At 51.4% G+C, this 19467-nt stretch overlaps 1 protein-coding gene across 6 annotated transcripts in view; it reads left to right on the top strand.

Moving 5' to 3' along the window:
* GARNL3 (GTPase activating Rap/RanGAP domain like 3) overlaps positions 1–19467 on the top strand; it is a 144600-nt gene that overhangs the window by 119601 nt on the left and 5532 nt on the right. For 5 of the 6 annotated variants that reach the window (XM_059141362.1, XM_059141363.1, XM_059141360.1 and 2 more), the window contains 7 exons: positions 245–343; positions 703–819; positions 1366–1541; positions 3250–3408; positions 9865–9931; positions 16391–16498; positions 17981–18099. In XM_059141362.1, the coding sequence (XP_058997345.1) occupies positions 245–343; positions 703–819; positions 1366–1541; positions 3250–3408; positions 9865–9931; positions 16391–16498; positions 17981–18099 (845 nt within the window). The remainder of the gene's footprint in view (positions 1–244; positions 344–702; positions 820–1365; positions 1542–3249; positions 3409–9864; positions 9932–16390; positions 16499–17980; positions 18100–19467) is intronic. The other variant, XM_059141361.1, reaches the window with a different exon arrangement.

Raw genomic sequence — 19467 nt, 5'->3', positions numbered from 1 at the left:
CTTTGATGAATATTGAAGAGAAGAATATAGTTTCTAGGTCCTGCTGCTCTGTTTCCAGTAGAGAGGAAGGAATGTCGGTCCTTCTCCCTGAGCTGAGAGAACAGTGTTTGACCTTACAAATGTTCTAGAAGCTGATGTTCCTTGCCTAGAAAGAACTCAGGTCCAGGACCACTGACAGGCGCGTCTTGTAGGTTCTGAACGTGTGGGCTGGGTCCAGTTCTGGGAACCGTGTCTCCTCTTCCAGATGACCTCCCGTCAGTGCCCGTGTTTGACAAAACCCTTCCGGTGAAGCAGATGCACGTGCTCGAGACTCTGGACCTCCTGATCCTCAGAGCAGACAAAGGTGATACTTCCCTGCCCCACGGTGTCCTCTGGGAGCAGAGAAGCTGGTAGCCTTCTGTGGCCACCACGAGGCTCGCGGTGGTCGGACCACGTAGGTCATGCCAACTACTGCCTTGTGGGTGGCCGGTGCTCAGGGTCCCCGGAGGGGTCTTTGTTTTCTTGGGTGGCAGAGTCAGAAGGGAGGGCGGGAGAAGGGTGGGGGGGCACAGTGTTCAATGCACTGTTGGGTAGAGGCGGTGTGGGGTTTCTTCTCAGTTCTAGAACGCCTCAGCTCCTAGCTCTATAGCAGTTGCTTTCCTGCGCAATCCGCTCTTCCGGTCTTCCCGCCCATCTCCTCCTGCGCCTTCTTTATCTCCCCAGGGAAAGACGCTCGCCTCTTCGTCTTCAGGCTCAGCGCTGTGCACAAGGCCATCGAGAACAAACAGCCCGTGAAGAGCAGGTGTGACTGCAGGGACAACAAGCTGGAGAAGACAAAAGGTGACCACAGTCTTTGTTATCTTGGTGGTTTCCGGTCAATTCTTTTTCTCCCTCAGACTGATCAGATCTCACTGGAATTTGGTTTTCTTGGTTTGGTTTTTACTCGGAAACATCACTAAGATAGCATGACTCTTTCCCTAAGAGAAGCCTGAGAGGTAGCCCAATATGTGGAGGGCCAGAGGAAAGTCTAGGCCTGGCGTGATGAGCTTTGAAGGTAAGTCGAGTTCTGTTCATAGATCTGTGAAGAGAGACTTTTAGCCTCCGGTTCCTGGAGCTCCACTCACCTGTCGCTTTAAGTCATACAGTATCATGAGTGTGACGCTAAGACCACAAACTCTAGAATACGGGGACTATGACTTCCTTCATTTTCCTGAAGCTCAGCCTAACTTGTATTTCCGGTCTCCGTTTGCCTGGTGGCCGGAGCGTTGTCAGGCACCCCCTGGGTCATGCTCAGTGTCCAGGGTCCTTAAGCATCACCACATTATCAAGGCCTGGGCACTGCCAGGGTCCTGTCACGTGTTCAGCATCCTTTCTCTCTCTCCCCAGGCTGCCACCTCTACGCTATTAACACTCACCACAGCAGAGAGCTGAGGATAGTCGTCGCCATCCGGAACAAACTGCTCCTGATCACGAGGAAACACAACAAGCCAGGCGGGCTGGCCGGCATCTCCCTGCTGTCGCCCCTGTCGGAGTCACCTGTGGAGGAATTCCAGTACATACGGGTAGGTCCGCCCTTCAGATCCCTTCTCTCCTGGCCAAGGTGTTAGGAGGCCAACTCTCTCGTTCCACCCAGGGTCTGTCACCCACGGGGGTTGTCTCTCGGGTCAGTACCCAGCAGAGGGAACCCTGCCTGCTGCTCTGGTTTTCCCAGAGGACTGAGGCTTCTGGGCTTTTCCCTACTCCATCCAGCTCATTCATGCCAGGGACCACCTACCAGTGTTGTTCTAGGCACTAGGGGGACAGCCGTGAGCAGTCTCCCTTCTCATGGAGATGAATTTCTAGTTGTAGGATGACACAAAAGAGAAACTAATTCTCTGTGTCCCAAGGATAACAGTAAAGCAAATTGAGGGATGAGAAGACAAGGAGTGGGAACGGGGTGATCTGTTCTAGAAAGGGTGTTCCAGAAGCCCTCTCTGAAAAGGTTGCCTTTGAGCAGAGATTCAAGGGAAATATGGGGTAGATGAGGAGAACATCTGGGGAAAGGAGGAAGCAGCCAGTTAAGGACCCAAGGCCCTCTGGGGCAGAAGGAGCAACCAATTAAGGACCCAAGGCCCTATTCAAGGCACGATCTGGAGGCCACAGTGGCTGGAGCTGAGGGAACACGGCAGGGAGGGCAGAGAGCCCTGAAGGCCATTGCTAAGATTTTGGCTTCGACTCTGAGTGAGAGAAGGCAGCCAGTGGAAGGTTTTAAAAATACCTTTCTGGCCCCGACAGAGAAGAGCATGGAGGGGGAGGGCCAAGCGGAAAGAAGGAGACAGTAAGAGGTTAATGCAGGATCTTAGCAGTAGATGACGGTGGCTTTGGTGGCCAGAGAAGGGGAAGGAGCTGCCCTGCCTTCCCGAGCTGGTAGGATTGGCAGATCCACTAAGGGTGGGACCTTGGAGGGAAGCCTCCTTGAGGGTCCCTTTCCTGCTCTTACTATCTCTTACTTTCTTAAGATTGGCTCCCAGGGCCGACTTTGCCTGTAGGTGAGCCGAGCAATTATTTTTGCCAGAGTGAAAGCCTCCTGAATTATGCATATCCATTTCTGCTAATAGTCAATTTAGGCAGACAGAACCGCCATTACAGTGACGTTAAAACAAGTTAAAATCTTGCTCTATTTAGGTGTTAGTCCTCTTAATATTATAATTAGTGATCTTAATGACTATTTCTGTAGTGCACGTGCATTTCTGTGGCATATCAGCTCTGAAATCAGATTTCTTGAGCTCCAATCTTGGCTGCCCCACTCCTGTAAACTATGTGAATGTGGGCAAGCCTTGTGACCTCTGAGCCTCAGTCTCCTTATCTGTAAAATAGAATAATAAATAGCCTCACCTACTTCATAAGGTCATTCTGAGGATCCAGTGAGAACCGTACCTGGCCCTGTGTTAAGTGCTCAGCAAGGTTAGCAATTATGATTCCATTATTACTGAGTCACAGGACAGGGCCGAACTCTCTAGGGGCTAATGAGGGTCATGCTGTTGATTTGGTTTTGTCAGGTATTTTGAGGACAGGTTGTGGGAGAGGGGATTCTGGCACGATCTCTGCCCCTCTTTCTCTGTCCCCACCTTCCCTGCCAGTAAAGGGCTCAGCAGGAGCCTAGGGAGGGAACCCACTACTAGATGTGTGTGGGGGGGGGGCGGGTAGCAGGTAGGGGGGAGGGTGGTTGCTGTGAAAATGGCTGCTCCATGTCCTGACCCCTTTCTCCCCACATCATCATCAACCACACAGGAGATCTGTCTGTCCGACTCTCCCGCGGTGATGACCTTAGTAGATGGGCCAACCGAGGAGAGTGACAATCTCATCTGTGTGGCTTACCGACACCAGTTTGATGTGGTGAATGAGAGCACGGGGGAGGCCTTCCGGCTGCACCACGTGGAGGCCAACAGGGTGAGTCGACAGGTGGAGGGCAAGTGGGAAGCCGAGAAGACTAGGAGCGTGTCTGCTAACCTCCCGAGGCCGCAATTAGGATTTCTTTAAAATCACTTACAACAGAACGCAGTGGTAGTCCATGATACACTGTTCAGGCTGCACCCTAGGAAATCCCCTTCTTGTGGCTCAGAACGGTTCCGTCTAATGGAATCGCCCCATTATTGCCCTGCTCAGCTTTTCTAGATCTCCCCCTGCCCTTCTGTCCTTCCTCATAACGGAGAAGTGAAGGGTCGAAAAGCTCAACCTGAGTAACTAAAGAAATGAGAACGTTTGTTCAGTCATTCACTCCGGAAGGGCCTTATCCTCTCTCCATGGCCCAGGCAGACTCTCAGCCTGGGGCTCGGGTGGTTGGGGCAGGCTCAGGCCCTGGGTCCAACCGCCAAACTCTCCCTAGGAAAGGAGGAAGGGAGAGAGAAAGAGTATCTCCTTCTAGCCTAGGCTACACAGAGCGCAAGGCTGTCCGGGGTTTGGAGGCGATCCGGGGCCCACCTGTAGCTGTATTTGATGCCAAAGATGACAAGGTAGGGTTTGAATGTCCGTGCCCCTGGGGAGACAGGGAGCGCTCACAAGCCTAAGACCTGCTGACCTGTCTGTCCCTGGAACTGCTCCATGCTGACACAGCAGATGGGAGGGTTCTTGGGCCCCTTATCACTGGGGAGTAGGGCAAGGCCTGGTAACACTGGGGCCCCTTGAAGTTTGCCTAGTGCAGACCCAGCCCCCGAGCTTGGATACCGAGGACACCGCAGAATGGGGACATTGCCTCCACGGAGAACATAGTTCCTGGAGAAGACATCCAGACCTACAGACGTACTCTAGTCCTGTCCAGCTAGGTCCGAGAGACTACAGAATTCCTTCTGATTATGCTTTACAAGATATACTAAAAAATACAACTTACATGAGGGCACGGCCAACCCAAATAGTCATTAAAAAATTGCTCATTACTGTATTAAGAAGACTTCACACCAAATGAGAACAAGATTTTAAGAAGTAGAAAAATCAGGGGTGCCTGAGTGGCTCAGTGGGTTAAAGCCTCAGACTTCGGCTCAGGTCATGATCTTCGGCTCCTGGGATCGAGCATCGGGCTCTCTGCTCAGCGGGGAGCCTGCTACCTTCTCTCTCTCTGCCTGCCTCTCTGCCTACTTCTGATCTGTCTCTGTCAAATAAATAAATAAAATCTTAAAAAAAAAAAAAAAGAAAAATCAGAAAAAGAAAAATCTAGATATAATTAGGGGACCTTCTTGCCTCCCACAGTTATCAAGTACAGATCATCGGTTACTTCTCATATATTGCATGTATATTTGGTGATGTCCGAACTTGTCTGCAACTGGGGTCCTGCAACTGGGGTGGCTTTAAAAGCCACCACTGCCCGTGTCCACCCCAAGAGATCTTGATGGTCTTATAGGTGGATATGGGCTTTGGAATTTTTTAAAGGATCCTCAGTAAGTTTAGACAAGTCTGGGAACCTCCTGTGTACATTGCTTCTCAGCCCTGGCTTTAAAAAGATGAGTGCACTGGCCCCACCCCAGGTCAATTACATTGGAATTTCTGGGTGTGTGGGAATCAGTATGCTTTGTCTTGCAAGGCGATGCAGATACAGACCTAGTAAAACGAGTCTGCCCTGAAACTCTTCCTAATTTAAAGCCGGAGGTTTTAAAGCCCTCCATCCCAGCAACAGGGAACCTATAACCTCTTCCAGGCTCCCAGCTTCTGAGGAGTAAGGGCCCAATTTGGCTTTAAAAGTTCTTGCCCTTCTCGGGGGCACCTAGCTGGCTCAGTCAGAAGAGCATACTGCTCTTGATCTTGGGGTTGTAAGTTCGAGCCCCACGTTGGGTATAGAGATTACTTAAAAATAGAATCTTTAAAAAAAAATGCTCCTGCCCTTCTCACTTTTCTAAACCCTGTGACTAGCCAAAAGAGGTAGAAAAATCATGGCCCAGCAAGCAAGTCTTTGTTCCATCAGTCCCTTCCCTGGCAACTAGTTTCCTAAGACTTCACATGCTTTTTCTGCTGATTGTTATTTTATACTTCTATTTAACACCCTAATAATCTACCAGAGTGTAGGTTTTTTTTTTTTTTCATGAAGGCCCAGGAAAAATCAGATGAAAGATGGTTTTCTTGGGTGACTCCTTTGTTTTGTTTTTCTGAAGGTGATCAGGAATAATTAGAAAATGTTCTGTCTTTTCTTCAATATGCTTTTTAAAATTAAGTCACTAAGTCTTTCCCTAAAAGAAAACCTTTAAAAAAGTGGTTTTAAGCCCTTCGCTAGATCTAAGTGGGTGAGCGTGTGTATTCTGACCTCAGTACATCTGCATCCGCTGAGTGTTTGCTGGGCGGGTATGGATGCTTGGACACAGCCACTCATCTTTGCAAGTAACTTATTGTCTAATTGGAAAGATAAGCCCTAGAGAAATGAAAAAGGTAATGAACAAAGTGTTTTCTAATAGCCAGTTCCTGTGGGAACTGGACTAGCTTTTTCTTCTTTCCTAAGATTTTATTTATTTATTTAAGAGAAAGACTGTGAAAGAGAGAGAGAAGGAGCAAGTAGAGGGCAGAGGGAGAGGGAGAAGCAGACTCCCCGCTGAGCAGGGAGCCCCATGTGAGGCTCCATCCCTGGACTCCGGGATCAGGACCCGAACTGAAGGCAGACTCTTAACTGACTGAACCACCCATGCACCCCCAGGGCTAGCTTTTTACCAAGGCGTTCCTGCAGCCCAGGCCCCAGTGCCATGGAGGCAGGAAAGAGGCCGACCTCCCCCTAAGTCATTGGGCATTTCAGGATGGTTCAAGTTACTCTATGCACAGCACCAGTATGGATTTCCTGGCCTAGTTTCTCACCTCCATTCCTCCTCTCTTCTCAGTCAAGCCCATTCAATTTCCATGTCAGCCCTCAACCCCACTTGAGGGTCTAAGAGAACCCTAGGTCAAGAGAGGACTTGCTTAAGAAGCATCAGAACAGCAAACTGAAAGTTAACATCAAGTTCATTATGCCAACAGGCCTATTGTGACCTGGGGCCCCAGCTCCAACAGCCAGCATTGGCTTCCTTCCCAAAGCAAAGGTCTCCTCTGGAAGGAACTACAGACCTGGTGATGAGGTTTAGATCTCTGGCGTAGATGCTGGACCTAAGTCCCCATTCTGACCATCTATCTGCCCAGGACCCAGTGGGTCTCAGTGGGAAGCTCACCCCAAAATCACATGGCAAGCTCGGACACTGACCTAGCAGTGGCTCCCACTCTCAGCAGGGGCTGGGGAAGGGGGGGGTGCAGACTTGGCTTGTTACAAACCAGAGCTTTGCCATTGCCTGCGACACAGCCTGAATTTCTGCACACAGCCATGCTCGTCCACCAGTCGGCACAGTCCTGGGACCCCCTCATAGACCCCTGCATGCTAGCAACTCCTCTGGTATCTGCCACCACTGTGTGCAGACTTTGGTCCACTTCTACCTGAACTTGCTCTACTCTCGGGATGGCTGCGCGTCTCTCCCTCCCTCACCCCAAGCACCTATAGAGGCTCTACCTCTAAAAGCACAGGCCATCCCATTCTGGCTTTCCCACTCCAGTGACCCTCCCAAAGTGAGAAGAAACACGGCCACTGCTGAAAGATCACTTCTATGTCTGGCCCCATGCCAGGGCACCTCATTAGCACTATCTCACGACATCTGCCCAGCAACTGTGAGGCACGCACTGTTCACTTCCCGGTTTTGCAGAAAAGGAAACTAAGACTCGGAAAGGAGCAGTCACTTATTTACCCAAAACCACACAGCCAGTAAGGAGCAGAGACAGGACTTGAACCCAGGCTCTCCAACTCAGGAGGCATACTGTGGCTCCAGAGCCACGTCCCAAGGCATGATGGGGGACAGGCCACAAAGAACCAGGCTACAGAGCCGGGAGCTCTCAGCCCCTCCTGTCCTCCCTCTGGCTGGAATAAGTGTCATCCAACTGATGAGTACTGGGACACCTGAGGAGGAACTGATTCTAAGGCAAAGCGGTGGGGACAGGAAGGTTCCCTCTGGGACCCGGAGTCAAAGGCTGCTCCCACATGTCACGTACTCCGTTGCTGCCGGTCCCACAGCCAGGTCGTGGTGTCAGCTGACGTTTACTGAACATGTTCCAAGTAGCAGGCCCTGCACTAGGCGCTTCCGTAAAGCGGCCTCATGGAACCCTCAGCTGCCGTAGCGGCGGATGTCCTTCCTATCTCTCCTACAAATGGAGAAACTGAGGCTCTGTGATCCTGAACAGGTGGCCTAAGGGCACATACCTCCAAAGTGACAGAGCTAGGATTTCCTTTATTCAGCCATGCATTCACTGAGGACTCTGCTCCCGCCATGTGCCAGGCCCAGGGCAGATGCTGAGCGGGTGATGACAAACAGCACGGGCAAGGCCGCCATTCGCGAAGCTTATGTTCTCCTGGGAGGTGGGGGGAGGGGGCGCTGATAAACAGACAAGTAAGTGAACATCAGACAGCGACACACACTATGCAGGTCATTAAAATAGAGGGGTATGATATAGAGCAGGGGAGGAGTTATCTGGAATTTGATCCCCAAGTCTTTATGCTCCCAGAGTTGACAACTGAACTCTGAGCCTCGCAGTCTGTCAGCACACCCCAAAAGCACCCACAGCTTTTGCTTGTGGCATGTACCTTGTTTTATGTATTTATATGCTTTTCTGGTTTTTTCTTGAGGGGCAGAACCCTGCCTTATTCATTGCTGTGTGCTGAATGGCGCCTAGTACAGTGCCAGATGATGAGGGAAGGGAGGGCACAGGGGTTCCATCGGAGCGAAGCCGGAGCCAAGGCAGAGGCCCCGTGCTAGGTGAAGTGGGAGGAGTGCCCCGTACGGAGGGTGGCCGGCCCAGGCGGCCCTCGGCCCTGGAAAGGGCTAGAGAGGCGAGCTGAGGGGCACAGGCCCATGCTCCTGCCTGGGGAGGTCAAGCCTTGGCTGGGGCGGCTGCAGGCCCCCACAAGACACCCGAGAGCCCCTGAAGAGGAGACTGCGGAGCTTGGGGGAGTGGATGGAGGAGCCCTCAGACATCAGGACTAGCCCTGCTCCCAAAAAGGAAGAGGATTAGGAGGAAAGGAAAGGAGGAAATTAATCACGTGCGAGAGGAAGATGATCATGGTGCTGACCGGGCAGCGTCAGGCCCTGCTCGAAACCCTTGGCCTCATCTGTGGAGTTCCCAGTACAGTCCAGCCAAGTTACTGTCCTCACACTGGTTTTCCAGGCAAAGACCCGAGCCTAGAGGTTGCGTTCATTTGCCATGAGCTACAGAGGCAGACAGTGGTGTAGACAGGCTGTTCACGCAGGTCTGCCTGCCCTGAGTCCAGGCTCCTGCCCGCTGCCCTGTTCCGCCTCCTGCCTCTCGGGAACTGGGGTGTAGAATCTGTTGGGTTGAGAACTTGGAAACGGGAGCAGTAGCTCTGAGGAGAGCGTGTGCCTGAGCGGGGAGAGGGGGGGATTTTGAGCTCAGAATAAAGTGTGGAGCTGGAAAGATGAGTGTTTTCCTGAACAAGGGACGAGCCAAGATGCGGAAGCATAACCCGAAGTGGGTGACGGGCAGGAGGGAGGAGATGCCACATGTCAGGGCTCGCGGAGAGCTGGGCAGAGGTGAGCCTTGGCCAGACGTCTCCAGTTCGGGGCAGAAGGAAATCTTCGAGCCCAAGCAGGGCAGACCCCCAGTCATGGGGGGCGGGGCAGACTACGGGTGGAGGCCCACGAAGGAGTGAAAGGAGCAGGGGTGTGTAGAGACCCGGGGATTTGAAACTCCAGAGACCTAAGCACCCCCAGGCTGAGCACTGTCTTCTCAAACCATTCACCGCAGCCCAGGGAGGCAAGTTTGCCCGGAACTAGGAACAGAAGATGGAACAGGTCTTCTGATGCCCTTTCTAGGGTGTTCTGCTGCCTCCTGCCAGGTGCAGGAGAGCAGGAGAATAGAAGCGGAGACTGGGCCCCAGGACTCTGAGATTGTGCTACTGCCTGCCCACTCACTGAGGTGTGAGAGCGGGTAAGGCAGTGAAGAGGCGGAGGCCTGGCTCAAGTCTGAGCAGGGGCACAGACTCACAAGTCTCACTTCCCTCATCTGTGAAGCGGGAGGAATGCCCCACACTCCCCAGGGCCGAACTCCCCTTGCAAGGAAGCTTTGGGAACCGGAGCGCATTACCCAAATGGGAGTCCCCATAACAGAGAAAGTGGAGAAGCCCGTCTCCCGAGAGCGCCTCGATGGGTAGAAAAGATGGTGAAAAAGTCCCAGTGGGGAAGGGCAGGGGAGATGGTTCTGTGCATTATAATCATAGCCACCTGAGGTGCCAGTGACCCCACAGCATCTGAGAGCCAAGGCCTGTCCTGCCAAAGCCTTGAACTTGAGAAAGACTTTCAACAGTGTCCTCCAGCCCACCCACCACCACTGCCTTTATCATTTCAGGTTAATTTCGTGGCAGCTATTGATGTGTACGAAGATGGAGAAGCCGGGCTACTCTTGTGCTACAACTGTAAGTTGCTAAATCTGCTCTTTCCCCAGGTAATTTAAAGGAAGCCAGACCTAATTTTAAAGGAAGCCAGATTTACCTGGAGTCTTGTTCCTGTGACCTTAACTGCACTCCAGGGAGCGTCTAAAAATGGCCTGGATCGCCCAGCCCTCCTGGTGAGATGGGCCTGCCTGTGGTACCATCTCCAGGTTACAGGGTGCTGGCGGTCACTTCCATTGAGGGAGCCCTTACCCCGTGCCAGGCGCTGACCGTTTCACTGAATTCTCATCCTGTTACTACCTGAGATTCGGAGATAAGATCCCTGAGGCCTGGAGAGGTGAACTGCCTTTCTCAGGATTGTGCGGCTACAAAAACAGCAGAGCCAGGGTTCACGTTTGAGGCCATCTTGGCCCCAGCACCCCAAATTTTAACCACGGTAACTCTTCTACTCTTGGCTGCTTCCAGGCTGTTAATGAAATCGGGCCCAGCCTGGCATATCCAGCCTCACCTGTACTGGCCTGGGGCCCGTGGCAGGATGGGTTCCAGGCAGACCAGATCAAACGCATCCGAGAGAGTCAAGGATTTTCAGCATTTCAAAAGCTAATATGATAATACAATAAAAGGGATCCTTTTAAGGCTAAAAGTAGTGAGATATTTTCCTGGCTAAGCCTGCCCAGTGTAACCAAAGCAATAAAATATTCTTTCTAACCTAGAATTGTATCGATTTCCATATACATGGGGCTGATATTTTGATTAATCTTTGATTAATAGGTATGGGAGAGCTAATTACCAGCTGAGGAATTTGTTTGGTAAAAATCATCTTTTTTTTTTTTTTTTTTAATTTGACAGAAATCACAAGTGGCAGAGAGGCAGACAGAGAGAGAGAGGAGGGGAAGCAGGGTCCCCACTGAGCAGGGAGCCCCATGTGGGGCTCAATCCCAGGACCCTGAGATCATGACCTGAGCCAAAGGCAGAGGCTTAACCCACTGAGCCACCCAGGCGCCCTAAAAATCATCTTTTGAGATTTGAGATTTGATAGCCCAGTGGTGAGGAGGCCGACGGGCAAAGTGCCAGGAACAGAGTTCACTGCCCACACTCCAGTGGGGTTCCTGGGCCCCAGGGCTCCTGCTGTCCGGGCTCCCAGGTTACAGTGTCCAGTGAAGCAGGGAGGTCACTGCTGTACGATCTCATCATTTCTTTCTTTCATCTCTTCCACATGTTGTCTTTCCATTTTACTGAAAACTCCGGAAGGAAAAGCTTGGGGTGGGATGCTCTACAAATTGATGTCGATTTTTTTTTTCCTTTTAACCACTTGAAAGGATGGGAGGGATTTTAGGTGGGAGAGAAGATCAGAACGGAAAGATAGAGCAGGTTATCACAATGGGATGATTAGTCTGAAACCAGAAGGGGACGGAACACGGAAGCAAACATGGACGATATCCTCTCGGTACCAAACTGGAAGCTCACGGACCCAAGCAGGCAGCGATCCCGTGGGTGGCAGGGGCCCAGCGCCATGGCAGATGTTGTTCAAGAGACCTTTCTGGCTCAAGGAGCCCGGGGACTTCTACTTCCCCGGGGCTTTGCCGGTCTCCTGCTTCAGGCTCTGGTTTCATCTCAGATGGGATTGGTGTGTGTGTGTGTGTGTGTGTGTGTCTATTTTCCTAGACTCACCGATGCATCAGAAGGTAATAAGCTCTGTGTTTTGTTTTTTAAGTTTTATTTATTTGTCAGAGAGAGACCATGAGAGAGGGAATACAAGCAGGGGAGTGGGAGAGGGAGAAGCAGGAGATACAGGCTCGGTCCCAGGACCGTAGGATCATGACCTGAGCTGAAGGCAGACACTTAACAGCTGAGCCACCCAGGCGCCACAGCTCTGTGTGTTTAGATGCTACTTGGGTCAAGACCTTGGGAATCCCAGAGATTCCCAGTCCTGCCTCCATCTTCCCCAAACTGTGCCGCTTGCTCCTGTTTCTCTGGGTCAGGAATCTGACCGCCTTCCCCCAGCAGGTGGGCAGGTCCCCGGTGAACAAGCCAGAGAACCAGCTGGTTTTCCCCAGTCGCCCAGGCCACTTCTATAAGCCATTCTCCCCCGACACAGTGCACGCTGGCTTGCCCACTTCTGTCCACACGCCTGTGCCCTGAAGGCCATTGTCAGGAAGGTGCTACAGAATGATCTCACTTCCCCCCCAAGGTTTGCAGCTGATTTTCATCAGTTTCTTTTCCATTTTCATTAAAAAAAAAAAAAAAGTAAAAAAGCAACTTTTATACACTCAGAGTTTCGTATAAAGAGACTTTTCTCTCAGACATGTTAAAGATGAAAATATTTTATAATAGGAATTATAACTTCCAGTTGTATGTTCTTAGAGAAAAGTATATTTGCAAGATCAATTTCAGGCGGGAAAAGTATAAGTAGATCAATATAGCAAGAATTTTATTTCCTTGTAATTAATCTCTATCTTGAATATCGGAGTCAGTCTTTACTTAAAAAAAGAAAGAAAATTTGGCCGTGATCTTAGCATGCAATAATGATTCACCTTTAATGCAAATAATACATTTCAGTACTAAGGTGAACTCTGTTTTCTGATGGTGTTTTAAAGTTAATTATACAAGGAAACTAGAAACGCTCACATGAGAATCAATGGTACTTATTGGTTTAAGTACTTATTTTTAAGTACCATTGATTCTTTGTGTGACCACATTTAACCTAAGTCTTAACTTCCAGATGGATAATGTGTAGAACACAGAACCTACCTCTCACGTCTGCTGTGAAGGTTAGACAGGATTCTACATGTAAAGCCCATGACACATCGTCCGGCACAGCGAGACTGTTATTTCCTCCTTTAATCCCAGATTTATCAGAGCATCAGGCAGCATCCAGTTTGATTCGTAACCTCCATAGAGGTTTCTACGTGCAGAAAGGGGACTTTTCTTGTAAAATTTGTTTTAAATTTTGTTTTAAAATTAGAAGTAGTACCTGTGACCCTGCTGGCTGGGGAAGGTCCAAGGAGTCAAGGTCATGGCCTCCTAGCTCCCTCCTATGCCCCAACATTTTAGACTCCGCCCCTCACCCCAGGTCCCCCATTCAGGCTGCCCTTTTCAAACCCCAACAGATGACCTTCTCTATGTCGGGCAAATGCTAGATTCTGGAGACACAAACGTGCAAGGCACTGCCAGGAACTGCAGTGAGCTCACGGCTTAGGGGACGGCCAGGCACAGACACCAGCACTTCTGGGGGTGAATGTGCTTGACAGCTCTGAGGCCCAAGAAACATGATTTGCTTACTTTTCTAAACCAGTTCGGTCTGATTTAGAGCCCCCGTCCTCGGGTACAGAAACCACCAATATTAGTTATTGGGAGGGAGAGCCCTCTACTTCTCTGGGATCTTATCGGAGTCCCTGGGGCTGATTCACTTGGAAAGGGGAACAGAGGGGCCTCTGAAGTACGGTCTGGGTCACCTCCTCCATGCCGAGGTGACTGTTTCTCATTAGCAGCTCCATTTCTGGGACAGGCTGAGCTCCCAAGGCACGTACGCAGCATCCCCTGCTATCCAGTGTGCTCTGTTCTCCACGAGCTCAGGTCTCCTCCTGCCCAGACCCCCTCAAATCCACCAGCAGTCTTCTGCCCCTGGTAGGAGCTGGGGTGCCAAAAGGGGATAGAGAGGAGATGTGTGTAAGGAACCCGGGCCTGGAGAAACATAACCCTGCTGTGTCCTTCCTGAGCGGGGACAGCGAGGGAAGAGTAGTTCACTCATTCTACAAGTATTTACTGAGCACCTCATGTTTCCGCAGTGACTAGAAGATAACACACATCCCTCCGTCTCAGAGTGTACATTTTTTAACGGGGCAGATAGCCAGTTAACAGGATAAATAAGAAAAGTCTCTAGTATGTTGAATGGCAGTACGTGCTGTGGACATAAAGCAGGGAGGGGGGCAGAGGCAGGCAGGAGTGGCGAGTGCGGGTCTCCATTTAGGGAAGGCGGAGAAGGAAGACCTCCTTGGATGGGGCACTCAGAGAGAAGACCGAGGGAGTCAAGAAGGGCTATGTAAAGACCTTGAGGAGAGAACATTCTAGTATTTCAAGGTGACCTCAAGATGACCTGTGTGGCCACAGCAGCATGAGTGTGGGCAAGTGGATGGAAATGGTCTCTTAAGAGGGTGGGATTTCAGGGAGGGCCTGGGAGGTGAAGGACCGTTTAGCCGGTGACCTGCTGGAGGCTTTAGAGCCGAGGGGCGACAGGATGGGACCTACGTATGAGAGGGGCCACAGGCCAGTCGGGCGGCGGTGTGGAGAACTTCACGGCAGTGGGTAAGGCCGTTCACTTACCAGGTGACTGCTCCCGTGTGATGAGAGAGGACAGTGACTTGCACCAGCACCGGCAGTGGAGGTGCAGAGACGGGGTCAGACCTCGACGTATGTGAAATTTGAGGACCAAGGTCATCGGTTCATGAATCCAGCATGACATGCCAGGAGGAGAGAAGGGAGGCCGCGGTTTGGGACTTGAGCAACGGGACGCGTGGGGAATACCAGTTGCTGAGATGTGGGAAACCAGGACAAGCAAGTTTGGGGGAGGGAAGATCAAGAGTTGGGTCTGGACAGGTCAGTGCCTCCCCATGGAGACTGGGGGCCCAGGGGAGAGTGTCCGTGGGAGATCCGCATTCCGGAGCCATTAGCACGTGAGGGACGCAGAGTCACTGGAAGCTGGGAAGTCGGAGAGGGATGGGAGGAGCCAGCAGACTGAGGAACCCTCTGAGGGAAGGAAATCTCCCGGAAGACAGCAGTTTTAAGTAGGGAATGGGGTGGGAGGGAGGTGGAGGTCCTTGGGAAACCTTGATGAGAGAGCAGGTGTGCCTGGGAAGCAATGGAGCGAAGCCCACCGCACAGGGTGAGAGCGACTGTACGAGCAAGTAGAGACAGGAGTCCAGAAGAACCTTCCAGAGAATTTCCCTTAGCGGGGAAGAAAAGGGAGGGTACAGGAAAGGAGGAAGAGAGGTCACAGAGTCGGAAGAACAGTTGCTTTCTAGAAGGTGGAAGAAGGCAGCGTGCTTGCGGGCTTGGGGAGAGACCCGACGGAGAAGAGCAAACGAGGGTTGAGCCCTGAGAGCAAGAGCAGATGGGCCCGAGGGGAAAGGGGGGGGACCAGTCGCACCTGCACTTCGGAGCGGCCGGAGCCTCGGCGCAGCCTTGAGGGGGTAGGAGCAAGGGCTCCGGCTGAATCTGGAGGTACCTTTCTCTCCCCTAGTGAGCCATTGTAGCAAAAACAAGACAACACTGACTTTGGCTCATTTTTCCTCTCCTAAGGACTCACTCTCTTAGTTAAACTATGTAAGGCTATTGCTTTGTAAGCCTAGCGGTCACTTGAAAGGAGTCCCTAAGCCCGGATGGGGCAGGACTCTCCATACAGATTGGACAGGGCGGGCGCCTCAGCTGGGCCGTGGCAGCTGCTGGGAGGGCCTCCTGCTTGGCCCCAGGCAGACCCTGACCCGCAGCCGGGCTGCTCCAGCCCCTGCCCTCCCGCAGCGGGCCGCGCAGCATTCTGTTCTGAGCAGGGAAGGGAGTGAGTGCTTAACTGGCCTGAGGTTTCTTTTTAGGGTCACGAAAAGATGATAAAATTAGATTGTGACATAGTGCAACTCTGCAAATTTACTCAACTACATTGAATTGTACACTTAAAGGGGATGAATTTTATATGTGAGTTATAGCTCCATAGAACTGTTTTTAAAAATAATTAAAAATAAAACCGTATGGCTAAAACACGATGGGCTTCTGGAATAACAGGACCCTTTGCTTCTAGACGGACCTTCTCACTCGGAGAGGATCCGAACCACCTGGGCTTAGGATGAGAGCTCAGAGCAGGCCAGGAACAGAGCAGCTGTTCAACCTGGCCCTAATCTCATTCTGGCTTGTGTTGCCCAACGTGACACAGGCATATGGCTTGGAGTTTTCCTAAAAAAGGCGTGGCGTGGGGGAGGTGGCAGGGAGTTAAGGTTGCCCACCACGCTCATCCTGCCGAGTGAGGCGCAGAACATGATCTGCCTCGCAGGAGGGCCTCCTCCATCCGGCAGGGGCTCTATCAACAGTCCCTTCTCTGCAATCAAGCACACCTGTGTCCAAACCTTGCTCCCCGTGTGGTACTTGTGGTATTTGGCACACGCTGGCTGTGTCACCTATCCCGGCCTCTGTTTTCTCATCTGTCAATTGAGCGTCATAACGGCATCTCCTTCTGAAGGTTGTTCAGATGCAAGAGGCTGACATGTTGAAAGCTCAGTGCCTGGCACGTGGTAAACCCTCCCAGGATGGCAGCCGCGGCCCTGCCCACCTCCTGGCTGTGAACTTGATCGTGCCCCCGAGGCAGTGCTGGGACCAGCTCCGTGCGCAGACCTAGCAGATGGGACCCTCTGCGGGTTGCCCATGTCTTCGTTTAGCTAATGACCAGCTCTCTGCATTGTCTCTCACAAAAAATGAGTCGCTATTGTTTTGTTGCAGACAGTTGCATCTATAAAAAGGTTTGCCCGTTTAATGGGGGCTCTTTTTTGGTTCAACCCTCTGCGTCAGATTTCCAGTTCTGTTGGAACCAGGCTCCTTACGCGATTGGTAAGAAAAACCTTGATCCTTTTGCACTTCCCCTGCCTAGACCCGACTGACCTGTTCGGTCCCGTATAAGCGAACTCCCTGACTTACTGCTAGATTGCCATGAGTAACTCAAGTCTGATGAGAACTCAGAGTGTTCTTTTTCCTTTTTAATTCTTGGCCCGTTTGTTCCTCTTTGTGGGGACTGTTGCTGTCCCCTGTGCCTCCCGGTTGTGAGCATGTGAGCATTTGAGAGCCATGAAATCCCAGTTTTTAGGACTTGGGGTCTTCCAGTTATCATGTCATTCCTGGGCTTTGCTTCCCTTTTTTTACAATCCGAGAGCAAGACCTCCAGCCCTAAAATACCAGCTGACTCGGTGGAGAAGTACAATGCATTCTGCACCCTTCTTACGTGTTTTAAAGCTTGCAATTCTAGAATCACAGAAAGACAGGTACTTTGCCTGTCACTGAAATATTAGGGAGTGAGTGATGGTGCTTCCCTTCTGGGGTTTGGGATCCACAGCTGGGCATCTGCCTGGTGAGAGTCAGCTCAGAACTAGGAATGTTCGAGTTAGTACTCTTTTCCCCCAAGAACAAGTATGTCCTGATAGGTGAACATTCGAGAGTCTTGAGATGAGAACAGATGATCCAATCCAGATAATGGAGGGACCAGGCCAGTCAGGCTTCGGTGACAGATAAGATGTGCCCCCCCCAAAAAAAAACAAAAACAGAGGGAAGGGGTGAGAATTGTTTTCAGGTTTTGAGCCCCAATGCTGGAGGTCCCTTGAGAGAGCAAGGCTGGAGGCATGGGTAAAGCCAAGGGAGTGGAGAGTTCCCCAAGGAGAGAGCAAGCAGAGATTAAGCTCGTGTGAAGGAGCATGGAGTAGCCCGGGGAGAGGCCACAGGTGACGTCCCAGAGCAACCAGGGTGGTTGTAAGGCCTGAAAGTCAGTGTCATAAAAACAATTTCAAGAAGAGGGGCTGACCTTTAACAAATAACAAACCCATTGACTGAACCCCTCCCTCCCAGGAGGGCCAGCGAGGAAGGAGACACAGCCCCGGCGCAGGCAGACACGGCAGGAGGAGCACAGGGGAGAAGGGAGCAGGGGACAGGGCATGAAGGCCCGGGAAAGGCGGGTCGGGCCCTGGTGGCATCTGCCAGAGGGGAGCGTGTGGCAAGCCACAGTCTGGACGAGAAGGGGGAGTGTCTCTGGGGACTTGGGCGGGTGAGCCTCCAGGAGACCAGCTTTTGAAACCCCAGTGGGAAGGGGACAAGGAGAAACAGAGGCAGCACTCACCAACTTGAAGCAGAAGCTTGGCAACTAAGAAGAGGCTGTCTCAGGAGTGAGGCTTTCTTAGAATTGGGGGACATGCCAGGGGAGGAAGGAGAGAAGCAGCCAGAGGAGGAGGGGAGATGGAAGTTTCCAGAGCAGTGAGGGCGACTATGCGCCACATCCAGGGTCTCAAGCCAGTGGGCTGGCAGCTGATGCGCCCCGTTACCTTACAGTATGTGCTTTCCCGTACCTCCTGGCCTTCACCACCGACTCCATGGAGATCCGCCTGGTGGTCAATGGGAACCTGGTCCACACGGCAGTCGTGCCACAGCTGCAGCTCGTGGCCTCCAGGGTGAGTAGCACATCTGAGGGTCTCTGGGAGCCTGGAGCCCCTAAGCTCCGGGAGGGCACGGATACTGTCTCATCAGGTCAGTCCCCTTATGTACCGGAGTGAGAATGTCCACAGCAGACCCCTGCTGGGTTTTCGTGTGTGGCCCCGTCGGGCTTCCAGATGGTTTTGTTAGAGTGTCACTCGGTGCTGGTAGTAGTTGCGAAGCTCTGGGCTGAAGAGAGGAATGTGCCAGCAGCCTGGGTTAGATCAGGGGTCCTCATTGCTCCGAGAGACCGCACAAGTCCAGAAAAGGGACAATTCTTCCTTTGCCACTTTCCATGGCAGCTTGAGTTTTGTGGCCCGTGAAATATGGCTAACCAACGAATCCATGTCTAGAAAAAGAATTTGAGCAAAACCAAGGGACATAGGAACAGAGATGACTTCCCAAGGTGCCCTTGTCACTGGCACACAAGCCAGGAGGTCTTGTCCTAGCCCCTCCCATGTCAGCCCTACACAGTCTGCCCTGTCCCTGACAGACCCGGGTGGCCCCCCTGCTCAGCCCCTGTGGTGCCTTCTCCTTCCATTCTGACATGCGTCCTCTTCGGGGGTGGGCGACTGCCTATCTGTCTGCCTCCCCTACTATGCTGACAGTTCCGGGACTTGAGGACTAACACAGCGCCAGGGGTGTGCTGGTGGAGATTGAACCACCAGCCCTCTGGGGCCTGGAAGTCAGAGTGTGTGTGTGTGTGTGTGTGTGTGTAGACACACATATGTATACCTCAGTTGGTTATAAATTTTGCTAATAGAAAAATTAAAATAGCTTATGATTTACAAATAATAAAATATACAGTGTTTTTAACCTCGAAATCCGTTAGGCCAGTTGGTTCTCACAAAATATTTTTATTAATTTTTTTTGCTAACTGTGGATACAGGTCTACCCAGATTTTACAGCTGGGAATTATAGCTCAGTACATTAATTCTCTTTCCAATAAGCTCGCTCTCATGAAATCTGATACATTATCTACCGTTAAACTATTTCTCACTCTCCTACCAACCGATCATTAAACCAAAACGTCTTTCAATTTCAACACCAGCCTCAATACACTTCTGCTTTCAGTCTTCACTATTAGAAACTGTCTCCATCCCATTAAGCTCAGACGCTCAATAAAACAACAAACCAAGCTCTGGTCTGTAGCATCTGCCAATATCCATGGTGTAAATAGTTCCGCCATTAGGACATCCAGCTCCCAGTATGAAAGGTGATGTAAATCAAGAGCGTGGATCATGGTAAACATAGTCAAAGAATGAGAAATGGTCGAATTCTGACATTTAGTACCCTTGTTTTTACTGTTATTTATTGAAGTTTAATAATGGCTGTGTTTCACCTGC

This window comes from Mustela lutreola, chromosome 12, assembly GCF_030435805.1.
Source record: "Mustela lutreola isolate mMusLut2 chromosome 12, mMusLut2.pri, whole genome shotgun sequence".
In the NCBI taxonomy this organism is placed as follows: Eukaryota; Metazoa; Chordata; class Mammalia; order Carnivora; family Mustelidae; genus Mustela; species Mustela lutreola.
Note: the sequence above shows the minus strand (reverse complement) of the source record. Positions and strands in the feature narration are given on the sequence as shown.